We start from the raw sequence: 12,936 nt of genomic DNA, 5'->3' as shown, positions 1-12,936 counted from the left end.
GAATGAATAAATGAGGAAGAAGAAAAGTTGGTTCTGTGAGTTTGAACTTGGACAGCTAAATGATGTTGACTGGTTGTGGCACGTGTTCAAACTGCTTTGAAAGAGAGAGCAGGAATTATAGAAGCCAATTCAGAAGAACAGTGCATTGTATCTGTAGAAAAAGCTGTTATTATTTGTTATTTGGTTTTTAGGAGCATTAGCAACTAAGGCCATATTGCTCCGGGATATGCAGTGGTCATTCCCTGACCTTTCCGCATCCTCCGTATTTGGTGGTGACGGGCTCGAACCCCGGTCTAATCAAGAAGCGCGTGCTATGCACTGCTGCTCCTTCCCACCTGGCTATAGAAAAGGCATGCAACAGAAACAAAGAGTCTATGAGACAGAGAGTGGAGAGACTCTGTTAGAGATGAGACATCAATTAGCCTAACTGCCCTCTTTTGAATGGAATCTAGAAGCTTGAGAGAGGTTTTGGAGGCACCGTCCCAGATGTGAGAACAATATTCCATGGTAGGGCGGATTTGCAATTTCTACAGAGTCAACAACTGTTTGGAAGAAAAGTAACACTGAGAGTGAAAGAGAAAACTTAGTTTATTAGATGCAGAGGAAGCAATATTTGTAATGTGCTTTATGCCAAGAGAGATTAGAAGTCAGGGTAATCCCCAAGATCTTGCCTAGAAATTGGAGCGTCATTGAAGATAAGCATATGAGCAGAAGAATCCTTTTTTGTGAGATAAAAGACAGGACTGAGTTTTAGAAGGATTGAAATTAAGTGATCTTTGCCCCACTGGAGAATTATCCGAAGATCAGGATTTAAGGATTTGGCAGTGGATACTCAAGAAGTTGAAGCTGTTTGAGCAGGGCAAGGTTTCTCAAATTGGAAGGTGGAATTCAATGTGCTATTGACAGCAAAACTATGGATTGGATTTCCAGCCAATGGAAGAAGGTCATTAATATACATGAGGAAAAGGGTGATAGAAAGAACTGAACCTTGGGGAACACTAGCACTAGTGGACAAGTTAGAAGACAGAGAGCTGTCTATCACCACCTGCAATGTGCGGTTAGAGAGAAAACTGGATACCCCGTTAAAAAGAATAGCTGGCAAATCATAGGATGGAAGCTTATTCAGAAGACCTTTATGCCAAACACGACCAAAAGCCTTTGAATCAGTCAGAAGTCAAGAGAAATGGCTTGAGCTTCACCAAACGTTTCCACTGAATTTGTCTATAGATGGGTAACATAAGCCAGGTTATCACCAGTGGAACAACACTGACGGAATTCATACTAGCGATCGTTAGTCAGAAGAAAGATTTCCAGATAGTTTTAAGAGTTGGTGGTTAATTGATTTCTCCATTACTTTGGAAAGAGTAGAAGTAATTGCAATGGGACGATAATTGGATGGAAGGGATTTGTCACTCTTTTTTAGGAACTGGCTGGATATGAGAAAATTTCCAAGCAGAAGGAAAAACACCTTTGGAATAAGAAAGTGAAAAAAGATGACACAAAACAGGAGTAAGCTCAGGAGTGCAGGTTTAGAAAACAAGTGGAGAAATACCATCAGGACCTGGAGTTTTCTTAGCATCAGATTCATCAAAATCCTTCTGACATCCTTTTGACGGAAGCCCACAGGAGGTATTGAATGGAGTGTGCTGGGAATGGTTTGAGGTGATTTACCAAGATCATCAGTACATAAGTTGGAAGAAAAATAGGATGCTAGCAGGTCAGCTTTATCTTTGGCTGATGTCACAACAGAACCATCTGGTTTTCTCATAGGTGGAAACAGAGATGGGCAAAAATTGCGGCCAATAGCTTTGGCAAGAGAGCAGAATGCTCAGCTACCATCTGGACTAAAAGCAAGTTTTATACTCTTAGCCTGTTCGAAATCTAGTTTGGACTTATTAATAACTGCATCACAAAGTATAAATAATACTTAATAATAATTTTTGTTATTATGCAATGTCGCTTATAAAAACATAGTACTGGAAATATTTCATAATAAAAATTCAGTATTATTATACGATTTCAGAGAATATAGGCTTAGTGGTTCGCATTAAAAATATTATGTGAAAGTGGTTTGCGATAAAAAATATTACATTGAAAGGGGTTCGCGAGTCAAAAAAATTTGGGAACCGCTGCCCTATTAAATACAAAAAATATACAGGCCTAGCTTCTCATTTTTTTGTAGTTATGATACTGAAATTATGGTTAATGAAAATAGGAGCATATTTCTTCTCCAAATCAGTAAAACTGAATCTTATAATAATACAAGAGATTTGGTAGAATTCCATCAAGTATATACTTTTTGGTATACTCTCACCATCAGTTTGCTGCCACAGCAGTGGTTTCTTTTGCACATTCCTATTCTTTCAAATGAAAGCATGTCAAGAACAGTTTCAAGAGAATGAATTTCAACTCATCTGTAAAGGTGAATATTGACCCACTAGTCCTGGTTCCAAATTTGAAAGATTCCATCAAGTATTTAAAAAATTTTTTTTTTTAATATCACATATTTGATGGTTATTGGTTATAACTTAACATTTGGACAGTAGTAGTATTATTTTTTTAATATCACATTTCATGGTCATTGGTTATAACTTAACATTTGGACAGTAGTGTACATTACTGTGGCACTAACTACTCTAATGTCTCTAACTGGAGAAAAGTAAATTCTCTTAATTGTGAGAGGCTGTTCCAATTCAGCTGTCCAGGTAGAATAAAAGTGGAGGTTATTTTTGAACTGCTAATAATAAGCAGTATGACAATGTTTAGAATTTTACTTCCCAAATCAAAATTTTTATTATATTTTTATTGTTTATATTAATTACAGCACTTGACTGGCATAGCATCAATGAAAGTTTTCCTTCACTTGGGCTTATTCTTTCTTTCCATAGAGATATAAGTTGGCATCAAGAGAGGCCACAAGCAGCTATAAAAAAAAAAAAAAAAGTGGTAAGTATTTAGTAGGTTTTTTTTTTATTATTATTATTTTTTATAATGGTGTAGTTTCTTTATAATAATGAAGTACAATAATTAATGTAATTACTAAAATTACTACTGTTGTTGTTGTTGTTGTAAAATGATATATCAAACACAGATTACTGCAATGGTTTCTGATATGGTGCTGTTTCAACTATTATTGGCTAAATAGTCCAAACATTTTCCTTCGGCTTCTGCTGGCACTTTATAATTGTAATGTGTGAGACCATATCTAACAGAACTTCTCTAAATCACAAATTATTACTATATTATTGTAATTTATTATCATCTGATCCAAAACAACATGATTAAAAACCATTATTTGTAACAAATATTCAATTAAATTGTTTTCAACAATCAATATTTATTTTAATACAAATATAATTTCACATATCACTACACTGTGTTTCATATGAATCTCATTGTTAGCATATTTAGCATATAAAATTTCAATAAACTTTGAATATAAATATGATTTTGATAAAAATCTTGGAATATTTTTTCCATCTGCAATAAGATGCATAAGAGAACATAAAAGTATTTAATTTTTGTATGGCTTGATTAATGCCATTCATCAACAAATAATTGCATTAATTATTAATGCTAATAGCATTCTAGTATTATGGATAAATATTGAATAACTGTAAGCCATAATTTTCAAGAAATATAGGTAAAGGAAGTTTGTTCCTAAGAATGAAATAAAGATATATAGGTGCCCTGGATAAGTGGCAGAGGAATTAAACACATGGAACATCAGCACTGTCTGTAAACTACGTATTCTGTGGTCAGTTTTCTTGTTTTGCTGGTTGAAAAGCCTCAGTTTCCTGGGGATTTATTATCATTGTACCCAATGATAATAAATCACCCAGGAATTCAAACCAGATCGTACCAAATATGAGACAAGTGGCATAGCCACAATACCACCAGAAGAGTAAAGTATAGAAGATGAATGAAGAGGAACATTTAACCAAGTATAGAGTTAAACCAAATGGACAATGCTGGCTACAATGTGTGCTAAGAGATTTAGAGTTATGAACTACGAGTACCATTTTTGGTAAAACAATTTGCCATGGAAATATAGTTCTCCCTTGTATAATACACTTTTGTACTATGTTGTCATTATTATATTATTAAACAGTTTTTCTACCAGGGACAATTAACTAATTTATTGGACAGAGGGACTTTTTTGGCAATGTGTATGTGCATGCAATATACTGTACACACTCACATAAATCGGACTCAACTAAATTATGGTTTGTCTGTGCCATTCACTGAAATCAAAAGTGGTATGTATTCAAGGCTTGGCCTCTCTTATTCTGTGGATCTGTAGAAAGTTCATAAAAAAAGTTATTATGTAACTTATTCCTCTGAGTTACTTTGTTATGTAACTTACTTTTACTTAATATTCTTGAGTTGCTATATTAATGGATTCTTATCAAAAAATTAAATGTTTACAGCTTCACCTCACTTAATAAATAATTAAATAGCAGGTTTAAACCCATTTACAATAATAGTTGGTTTTTGGTATGTGTTACTTAATTCTTATGATTGTCAGATTCTCTTAACAGTTTTAAGGTGTCAGCAATAACATTTCAGAAACACCTTTGTATTTCCTAATATCTATCATTGTAGACACCATGCTCTCAATAATAATTTTCATTAATTGTGGAGCAAGGAAACCCAAAAAAAAAAAAAAAGCTGAGGAGTTCTTAAAGGGAAAGTGATAAAAGTACTTTTTTGAGAGAAAAAAATCAGACCACAAGCATCTCTCTCTCTCTCTCTCTCTCTCTCTCTCTCTCTCTCTCTCTCTCTCTCTCTCTCTCTCTCAGGAACATCTACAAGGGTATGCATGTATACTGGTTTTGTCTCTATAACTTGTTTAAGAAGATATGAGTTCAACCATCTTTTTTTTTATAAACAGAAAAATATATGGTTGAACTCTACAGCCTGAACAGAAACAAAATTTTTCTGCTCAGGTTGTAGTTAGATTGACCACAGGAAGAGGCTGAGAACAGTGCTTTTCAACCTTATTCATTTGGTGGTACAATAAATATGGATCAAAATCTCTTGGCTCACTTAATCTGAGCAACGTTCCAATTATCACATTTTATTACTTTTCATTTATATAAGGTATTCCAATTAAAATCCAATTAAAATAAGATATTCCAAAGCCTATTTTGCAATACACCAAATTGTAAAATGGGTTTAAAACGAATGTATAATTTAATGAATGTAGAATTTAATTAAATTGCTGGCAGTATCTTTCTTGTTCATTTAGACATACAATAATTTTTTTAGTGTTTGATTAAATTTTACTTTTACAAAATGCTAAAAATTGTCCACCTTGCTCATCTAGGCAGATATTAACTCTTTACTGTGTTTAATGTGACTCTACGTAGAATATTTAGGGAAAATGGGAATGTATTCTATAATTGAGACAGATGGAACAGAACCAGGGTATGTTCTGTTCAAAAGCATAAAACTGATTATGCTTGTAACCAATCGTTAGTTCCCTTAAGAACTGATAACTGGTTGGTAACACAACTGATGTATAGTTGCACATGTGGGAATTAAAATTAACTGATGATTTGGTCAAGAAATATAAGGACACATTGAAAAATGCTATGAGATGGGTTGAAATATTATCATGCCTGTAATTCTGCTCAGATGTGACAGGAAGGACTATATGATGAATGCCTTGTGGATTAACTTGGAACTTGAGGGATTTTGTTTATGGGGGAAGTTTTTCATAGCCCTGCCTGCCATAGTTAATAGAAGGGATTTATTTTGCAAGGATGGGATTCAGTTGAACACGGTCTTTACTCATATCATATAGCTTCAAGGGTCTTTGATCATGCCACAGAGGAGGCCCTAAGGGTTCAGGTCACTTTTGCTAATTTGGTGGGTGGAAAACATAGAAATGCCAATGGGGGAGAATAGGGAAGTCTCTGATAGTACTCAGATTAGGATGACTAGTTCCCTCTTATAGATTGGAAATCATGAATATGCAATACACATAGTGGGAACAGTTTCTTGAATTAGCTAAATGGCCATTATTTATTTAAACATGTTAGAAAAAGCAAATGGGAGTCAAATATCTTTGACCTAGTTCTCAACAAACAAAAGGGAATACTACAATGGAACATGCCTGGACCATATAAATATGGCCTTTGACATGTGTTTGCTTCCCCTTTGAAGATGTTATAAGCAAAAAGCCCCCATCAAGCTTCAGGTATTTATCTCCTTTTATACTTCCAATTATTTGCCATGCATGGATTTAAGGTAAAAGTTTGCTTTCATTCCTTTGTCCTGTTTTGAAGCCTAAAGATAGATGAACTGCAAGTTTCATCTATCTTTAGGCAGATCATTCAATACTATTTCTATCTATTCTAATTATACCTTACCTGAACGTGGTTATTCCCGAAAAATCCCAGGTAAGAGAATTCCTGACTTAAAATTTCTAATATTTCTATAATCTTTCTTAATATCCTATATATTCTATTTAATATTTTATTTTTATTTCATTTAAAATCAAACCATTGATTTAAAAATTAAATTGAAAATGAGGATATACACTGTGCTGCATATACACTTTATTAGGTACACCCCTATGGTGCACACAAATGGTTTGTCCCACAATGCTGCAAGTCACATGGCCACAGTTATGGATATAAATGCAGCAGAACAACCTTTCTAGTATCAGTTAAGTGTACAAACCAGAGCAAGAATGGGGAAAAGGAGTGATCTAATGGACTTCGAACGTGGATGATAGTAAGTGCAAAACATGCTGGGCAAAGCATCTCTGAAACGGCAGTTCTCCTGAACTTTTCATGCACCACAGTGTCAAGGGTGTATCAAGAATGGTGCAACGAACAGAAAACATCCTCTCAACAGCACTACTGTGGAAGAAAATCGCTTGTTGATGAGAGAGGTCAGAGGAGGATGGCTGGAATTGTGCAAGCAAACAGACGGGCCACAATGTCGCACATCATGTCAGAATACAACCTTGGTGCAGAGAACAAAATATTGCAACGGACCTCTAGTTGCACTTTGTCATGAATGGGCTACAACAGCCGACAGCCACATAGCATATCTTTGTTATCAATGAAGAACAAGAGAACACGCTTCCTGTGGGCACAGCAACACCAGCACTGGACTATCGAGGATTGGAAAACAGTTGCTGGGTCTGATGAGTCAAAGATCCTGGTGCATCATGTTGATGGAAGACTTGGAATTTGGTGAAAACAACATGAATCCATGGACCCGTCATATCTGATGACTACTGTGCAAGGTGGTGGGGGCAGTATTATGGTGTGGGGAATGTTTTCTTGGCACATGTTAGGTCCATTGATACCCATAGATTCACATCTGAATGCCACATTGTACCTAAACATCATTGCTGACCAAGTGCATCTGTTCATGTTGACAGTTTATCCTCAGTCAGATGGTTACTTCCAGCAGGATAATGCACAAGTGCAGAAAGCCCAGATCACTATGGAATGGTTCCAGGAACATGACAATGACTTTTCTTTGCTATAGTGGCCCACTCAGTATGCGGATCTCAATTCTATTTAACATCTTTGGGATGAACTGGAAAGGGCTGTTCGCTGCAGGCCTACACCTCTGTCGAATGTCAAGGAACTGCACGACACACTCATGTCTGCATGATACTCCATTCCTGGGCAACGTTTTCAGCATCTTGTTCAATCCATGCCTAGAAGAATTCAGGCTGTTTTGAAGGCTAAAGGAGGCTCAACACACTACTAGGTAGGTGTACCTAATAAAGTGGCAGCACAGTGTAGATCCTCTACAAGAGAAAAACATCACAATAAGTTAGCATTTGTCAGATTTTATGAATATTAGCGGGCCTCAATCATACAAGTTGTTTGTCCAATCATCATCAGATTTAGGAATCATTCTCTTGGAGTGGTGAAGTGTCAATGTCTCCCCAGTTCATAATAAAAGAGCCAAAGAAGTGAAGTGACAGCCAATTATAGATCAATGAGTTTAACTTCTCTGATAGGTAAGATTATGGAATCTATAATTAAAGATACAGTATGGAAGCAGCCAAATGGTCAAGCATGAGAATGCAGAGGTGCACATGTTTAAGTGGACTGTGGTTCCAGTGGCCCGTGTTTCTGTTAAATGTGGTTAATGATTGTCGAAATGATTAAAAAAGAAAAAAAGATGCCAAAAGTTTACCTGCTTATGCTCTGGCATGGACACTAGGTCAGAGAAGTTTGCAATTAATTATTTTGAAAATAAACATGAGTGCTTGAACACTGAGATAAGTGGCCTAAAGGTTTTATATTATGGGGAGTTTCAAACTTGGATCTGCATGTTCTCTGGGTAGGTACCAAATCCACTAGGGTACTGAGATTATTTGTAAACTCTTCTAATCGAGTAGTTGTGCCAGTGTATCAATAGAATAGTATACAAAAAGTGTCTCCACATAGTTTCACGAAAGGAATATCTTACTTTACTAATCTGGTAAATTACTATGATGATTATAAAGCAGTTGGATGCAAGAAACAACCTTGGCATTATATATATCTTGATTTTAATAGGGCTTTTGATACAGTTCCTCCTAAGAGGTTAATGCCTAAATTAAGTCAGAATAACAGAGAAGTAAAGCTTTTGACACTGTTCCATGTGAAAGACTGCTCTTACAAATTGTGGCATTGAGAAAAGTTACTGCTATGGATTAAGGGATTATTGAGTGGTTGAAGACAGAGGTGGTTATAAATAATCACTGTTCTATTTGGACTAATGTTATTAGTGGGGTCCCTCAGGGTTCAATGCTGATTCCCTTATGTTTTTCAATATTTATTAACAATACTGATGAAAGCATGTCAAGCTTAATGTCTAAGTTTACAGATGATACAAAGGTTGACAGAGTGGTTAATGAAAGAAATCAATGCATACTACTGCAACAAGATCTAGAAAAATAGGACAGATGTGCCAAGAAGTGGCAATTGAGGTTTAACTTACCCACTGGGTGGTAACACACTCAAGGTGGAGAACAATAGAGACCAAACTCATAACACAGTCAGGCTGCTAGGACAGCTGATCAGGTTCTGTCTTGAATATACAAGAATTTTGCCAGAAGGGTCAAGGAGGTGATTATCCCATCATATAAGACAATGGGTAGGCCACACCTTGAGTACCATATACAGGTCCGGAAGCCTCATTTTAAGAATGATGTGGATCTCCTGGATCAAGTGCAGAAAATAGCAATCGGATTAGTCAAGGACCCAAAAGGATACTCTAACAATGAAAGACTGCTCTTCTGTAAACTGCAGTGCTTGGAAACTAGGTACCTGTAACTGACCTTATTAAGTGTTTAAGGCTTTAAACTGGACTGAGTAAACTAAATGCTGATGGCATACTTACTGTTTTTTGAGCTAAGTGTTCTAAAGACAACACACACAAGGGAACATAAATTTAAAAAGAATGGGTGTAGGATAGATATGCAAAAATTTTCTTCAGCCAGCAATTGATTATTGGAACAAACTTCTGTCTGGTGTTGGGGGTGTAGTTAGTTTAAATAATTTAAGGAAGAATAAAACAAATTATTAGCAGGGAAGGATAGATGAAGTGAGTTTTTTTTTTTTTTTTTGCTGATCCTGCATATGCTTGCTTTCCTAAAATCCATCAGTGGATTAGGAGTTGGTTGAAGGACACGAGACAGTGATGGTCAAAAATGTGTATTCATTAGAGTGAACTGGAGCAGCAACTGGGGACCCTCAGGGATCAGTGCACAGACCTCTCTTATTTATTTACTTACTTATCTTCCTAAATGATGTCGATGAGGGAATACAGGGTAGATGTAAAAGTTTGCTGACAACTTAAGGTTTGGGTGGTTGATTAGTGACCAGAAATAGGCTATGTTGCTTTGGAAGGATTTGGACCAACTGCAAGTACGGTCTAAAATATGGCAGCTAAAGTTTAGCCACTATGCGTCATGAATGGGCTTGTCTTGTGCTCTTTAACAAGCATGTCAAACTAACTAGCTGGACCCCCTTCCTGCCTAAGGCCTCACTGATCAGAAATTATGGTGTTAGTAGATAATATTCCATAAACTTGTATAGATCATGGTTTGTCAAACAAGAAAAATGAGCGTATCATACTATCACAAACAAAAATGTGAATGGGATTTGCAGGTCATGAAAGAAAGCCACTGATATACAGGGTGTTTCAAAAATGATGGTCAATAATTTAAAGGTGAAAAGTACAAACTAAAATAAGCAAAAAAGTCCCAGTGAACATTGGGCCACAGATGACCATTTTCAAGATAATGCACATTTTCTGTTAAGATCCACCACTGACTATAGGAGCACTAGTTTAGCAAAAAGCTGTGAAATCCTTTGCTAAGGGTGGTTTTATTAAACATAAGATAATACATTTTTAATTTTTGGTTTCAACACTACGGGATTTTACAGATGTTACAAAAGGTGTTCAAAATGCTGTCCTTGCATCCATATGCAGCTTTGTAGCCTTCTCTGCATTGAACTGCGAATCCTCTCAGGCATTCTGGGTCATTTCTGATTTGCTGAAAGGCTCCTTCAACCCAATGCTGCAATTCCTCAACTGTGTTAATATCAAAAGTGTACACCAAGCTTTTTACATAACCCCAGATACAAAAATCCATAGGATTTAAGTCTGGTGATCTGGGAGGCCACATTACAGACCCACCTCTACATATCCACTGTTGACTATACTTTCTAGTTAGATACCGAGTCATAACTCGAGCAAAATGTGCTGGTGCACCATCATGCATAAACCACATGTTCTGGCGTTGCTGAAATGGAACATTATCATCATCAAGAAGGTCTGGAAGAACATTCTGCAGGAACTGAAGGTACAGCTCTCCTGTTAGCCTGTTTGGCAGAAAGTGTGGTCCAATTAGACAGTCTCTTAGTAGTCCTGCCCAGACATTCAATGAGAAACATTGCTGATGTCGTGACTCATGAATTGCATTAGGATTTTCGTCGGACCAAATGTGACAGTTATGAAAGTTAAAAATACCATCACAAGTAAACCCAGCTTTGTCAGTGAACAAAATGTTTAAAAATTGGGAGTTCGGGACACACTGTTGTTGCATCCACTGGCAGAAGTTCACTCTGGGAGGGTAGTCTGTATTACTGAGACCTTGTACACGCTGGATATGGTAGGGGTACAGTAATTGGTGATGTAATATTTGCCACACATTGCTATGACTCAGTACATGCTCTTGCAGAGCAACCCTCCTTGTCGAAATTCCTGGATTTTGTTCTATTCTTTCTAACACCCTTCCTCAACATCAGGTGTTATGCTTCTGTGCATACCTGCTCATACTCCATGTGCGAAGTGCCCATGTTCTCTAAGGCATTGATACCCTGATGAATGTGCCCCTGTTGGGCTGCCTTCAGCGGGAAAATGCTTCGTACAAATGTGCAGCCTCGAGTGCACTGCCATTGGCTTTACCATACCTGAAGTGCATGTCCACATATTCTTAGTTGCTGTAGCTTCTTTTAATGTTGACTATATCCTTTGACAAGTACTAGTATGCCTGCTATGTCTCAGAGCATTGAGAGAGGGGAAAGAGAAAGAATGAGCATAACCTAATCTAAACAAACAAGTCAGTGGTGGATCCCAAATCCGTACAGTTCACCTTGTACTTGCACCTTGTCAGTGGTGGATCTCAACTAGAAATGTGCAATTCTCGAAAACAATTCACTTAAGGACCCATGTTTATTAGGATTTTTTGCATATTGTAGTCCGTACAGTTCACCTTCAAATTATTGACCATCACTTTTGAAACACCCTGTATATACAAGAAATACTGATGTACTCCAACAATAAGAGAGGAAACTAATCATCTAATTGCAAAAGGCAGAAGGTGAACTTCAGAATGGGAACTTTTCAAATAAAAACTTCTAAATAAAAATTTTAAATAAAGATTTTTCTCAAAATATAATCAAACCTTTCTGAAATGTCGAAGGCAACTGACTTTTTAAACCTTTCTGGGAAATTTGTCCAGATGAAGGACATTAACTAGAAGACCCAGGTGGACTAAAAGCAGTAAAAAACATAAAAAGTAATTACAAAGTAGCTTTGCAACTTCAAACATTTATAACAACTTTATTTTTCAAATGAAAGAAAAACACATCAAGTTTTCAGATACACAGTTAAGTCTAGGTAAAAAGCGGCAAGCTATAAAAGCTATACAAAGTTATTGTACATGTTGGGGATAACTTCTTTCTGTAAATGGCTATGCTTTGCTTTTTATTTACAGCATATTCTGCTACCCAGACCAGGTTAAAAGCATGGTAGTAGCATACAATTTGGTTAAAACCTGAGTCAGGGTAATGGAATTTAAAAGCTATATACCTCTCCATCGGAGCAGTTCCTTTTTATCTTGAGTAGTGCAATATCGACACAACTTGTGAAGTGCCTCTACAATGTAAGAATAATGCACTAAGTAGCAAACCTAGCCATAACTATGCACAGAAAGATGGTTTTCAGATACTCAATGTATGCACCAGAGGTGATGTGGCACCCAACAAAACTCAATTTTATTTCTACACTTCATGGAGCATATTAGGAGTTACTTGGGTGATAGTCATAGTAATTCTTGTTGCTTTCAGCTCATTGATAGATGTGATAATGTTGAGTGATAAATTGCATCACTGATGAAAATCCAAAGAGAGGGAAAATGAATAGGGCTAGGTTTATAATGAGGAGATTGAAATATTTAATGAGAAGATTGATGATAGTACAATGAAGCTGTACACAGAAATAGAGTGGACCAGTAAATCAGATTGTCATATAATGGGGGATTTTAACTACCCAGATATACACTGGAACTTGTGGGTTGGTCACTCACACACTTGCAAGGCTTTTGTGGATATACTGGATGACTGTTTTCTACAGCAGCGTGTTAGAGAGGCAACAAGAGGGAGTAACACTCTTGATCTGATT

General features: G+C 36.5%; 1 protein-coding gene across 1 annotated transcript in view; it reads right to left on the bottom strand.

Moving 5' to 3' along the window:
- Positions 1-2,857: 2,857 nt before the first annotated feature.
- The window catches only part of LOC150088452 (WD repeat-containing protein 27-like), a 316,886-nt gene continuing 306,807 nt past the window's right edge, over positions 2,858-12,936 (bottom strand). Inside the window, exon 24 of the mRNA XM_090370163.1 lies at positions 2,858-2,923. Within this exon, the coding sequence (XP_090226289.1) occupies positions 2,870-2,923 (54 nt within the window). The 3' untranslated portion in view covers positions 2,858-2,869. The remainder of the gene's footprint in view (positions 2,924-12,936) is intronic.

This window comes from Mastigoproctus giganteus, chromosome 3, assembly GCF_048544385.1.
Source record: "Mastigoproctus giganteus isolate SK-2022 chromosome 3, ASM4854438v1, whole genome shotgun sequence".
Classification (NCBI taxonomy): Eukaryota; Metazoa; Arthropoda; class Arachnida; order Uropygi; family Thelyphonidae; genus Mastigoproctus; species Mastigoproctus giganteus.
This window is presented reverse-complemented; position numbering and strand designations above follow the sequence as displayed.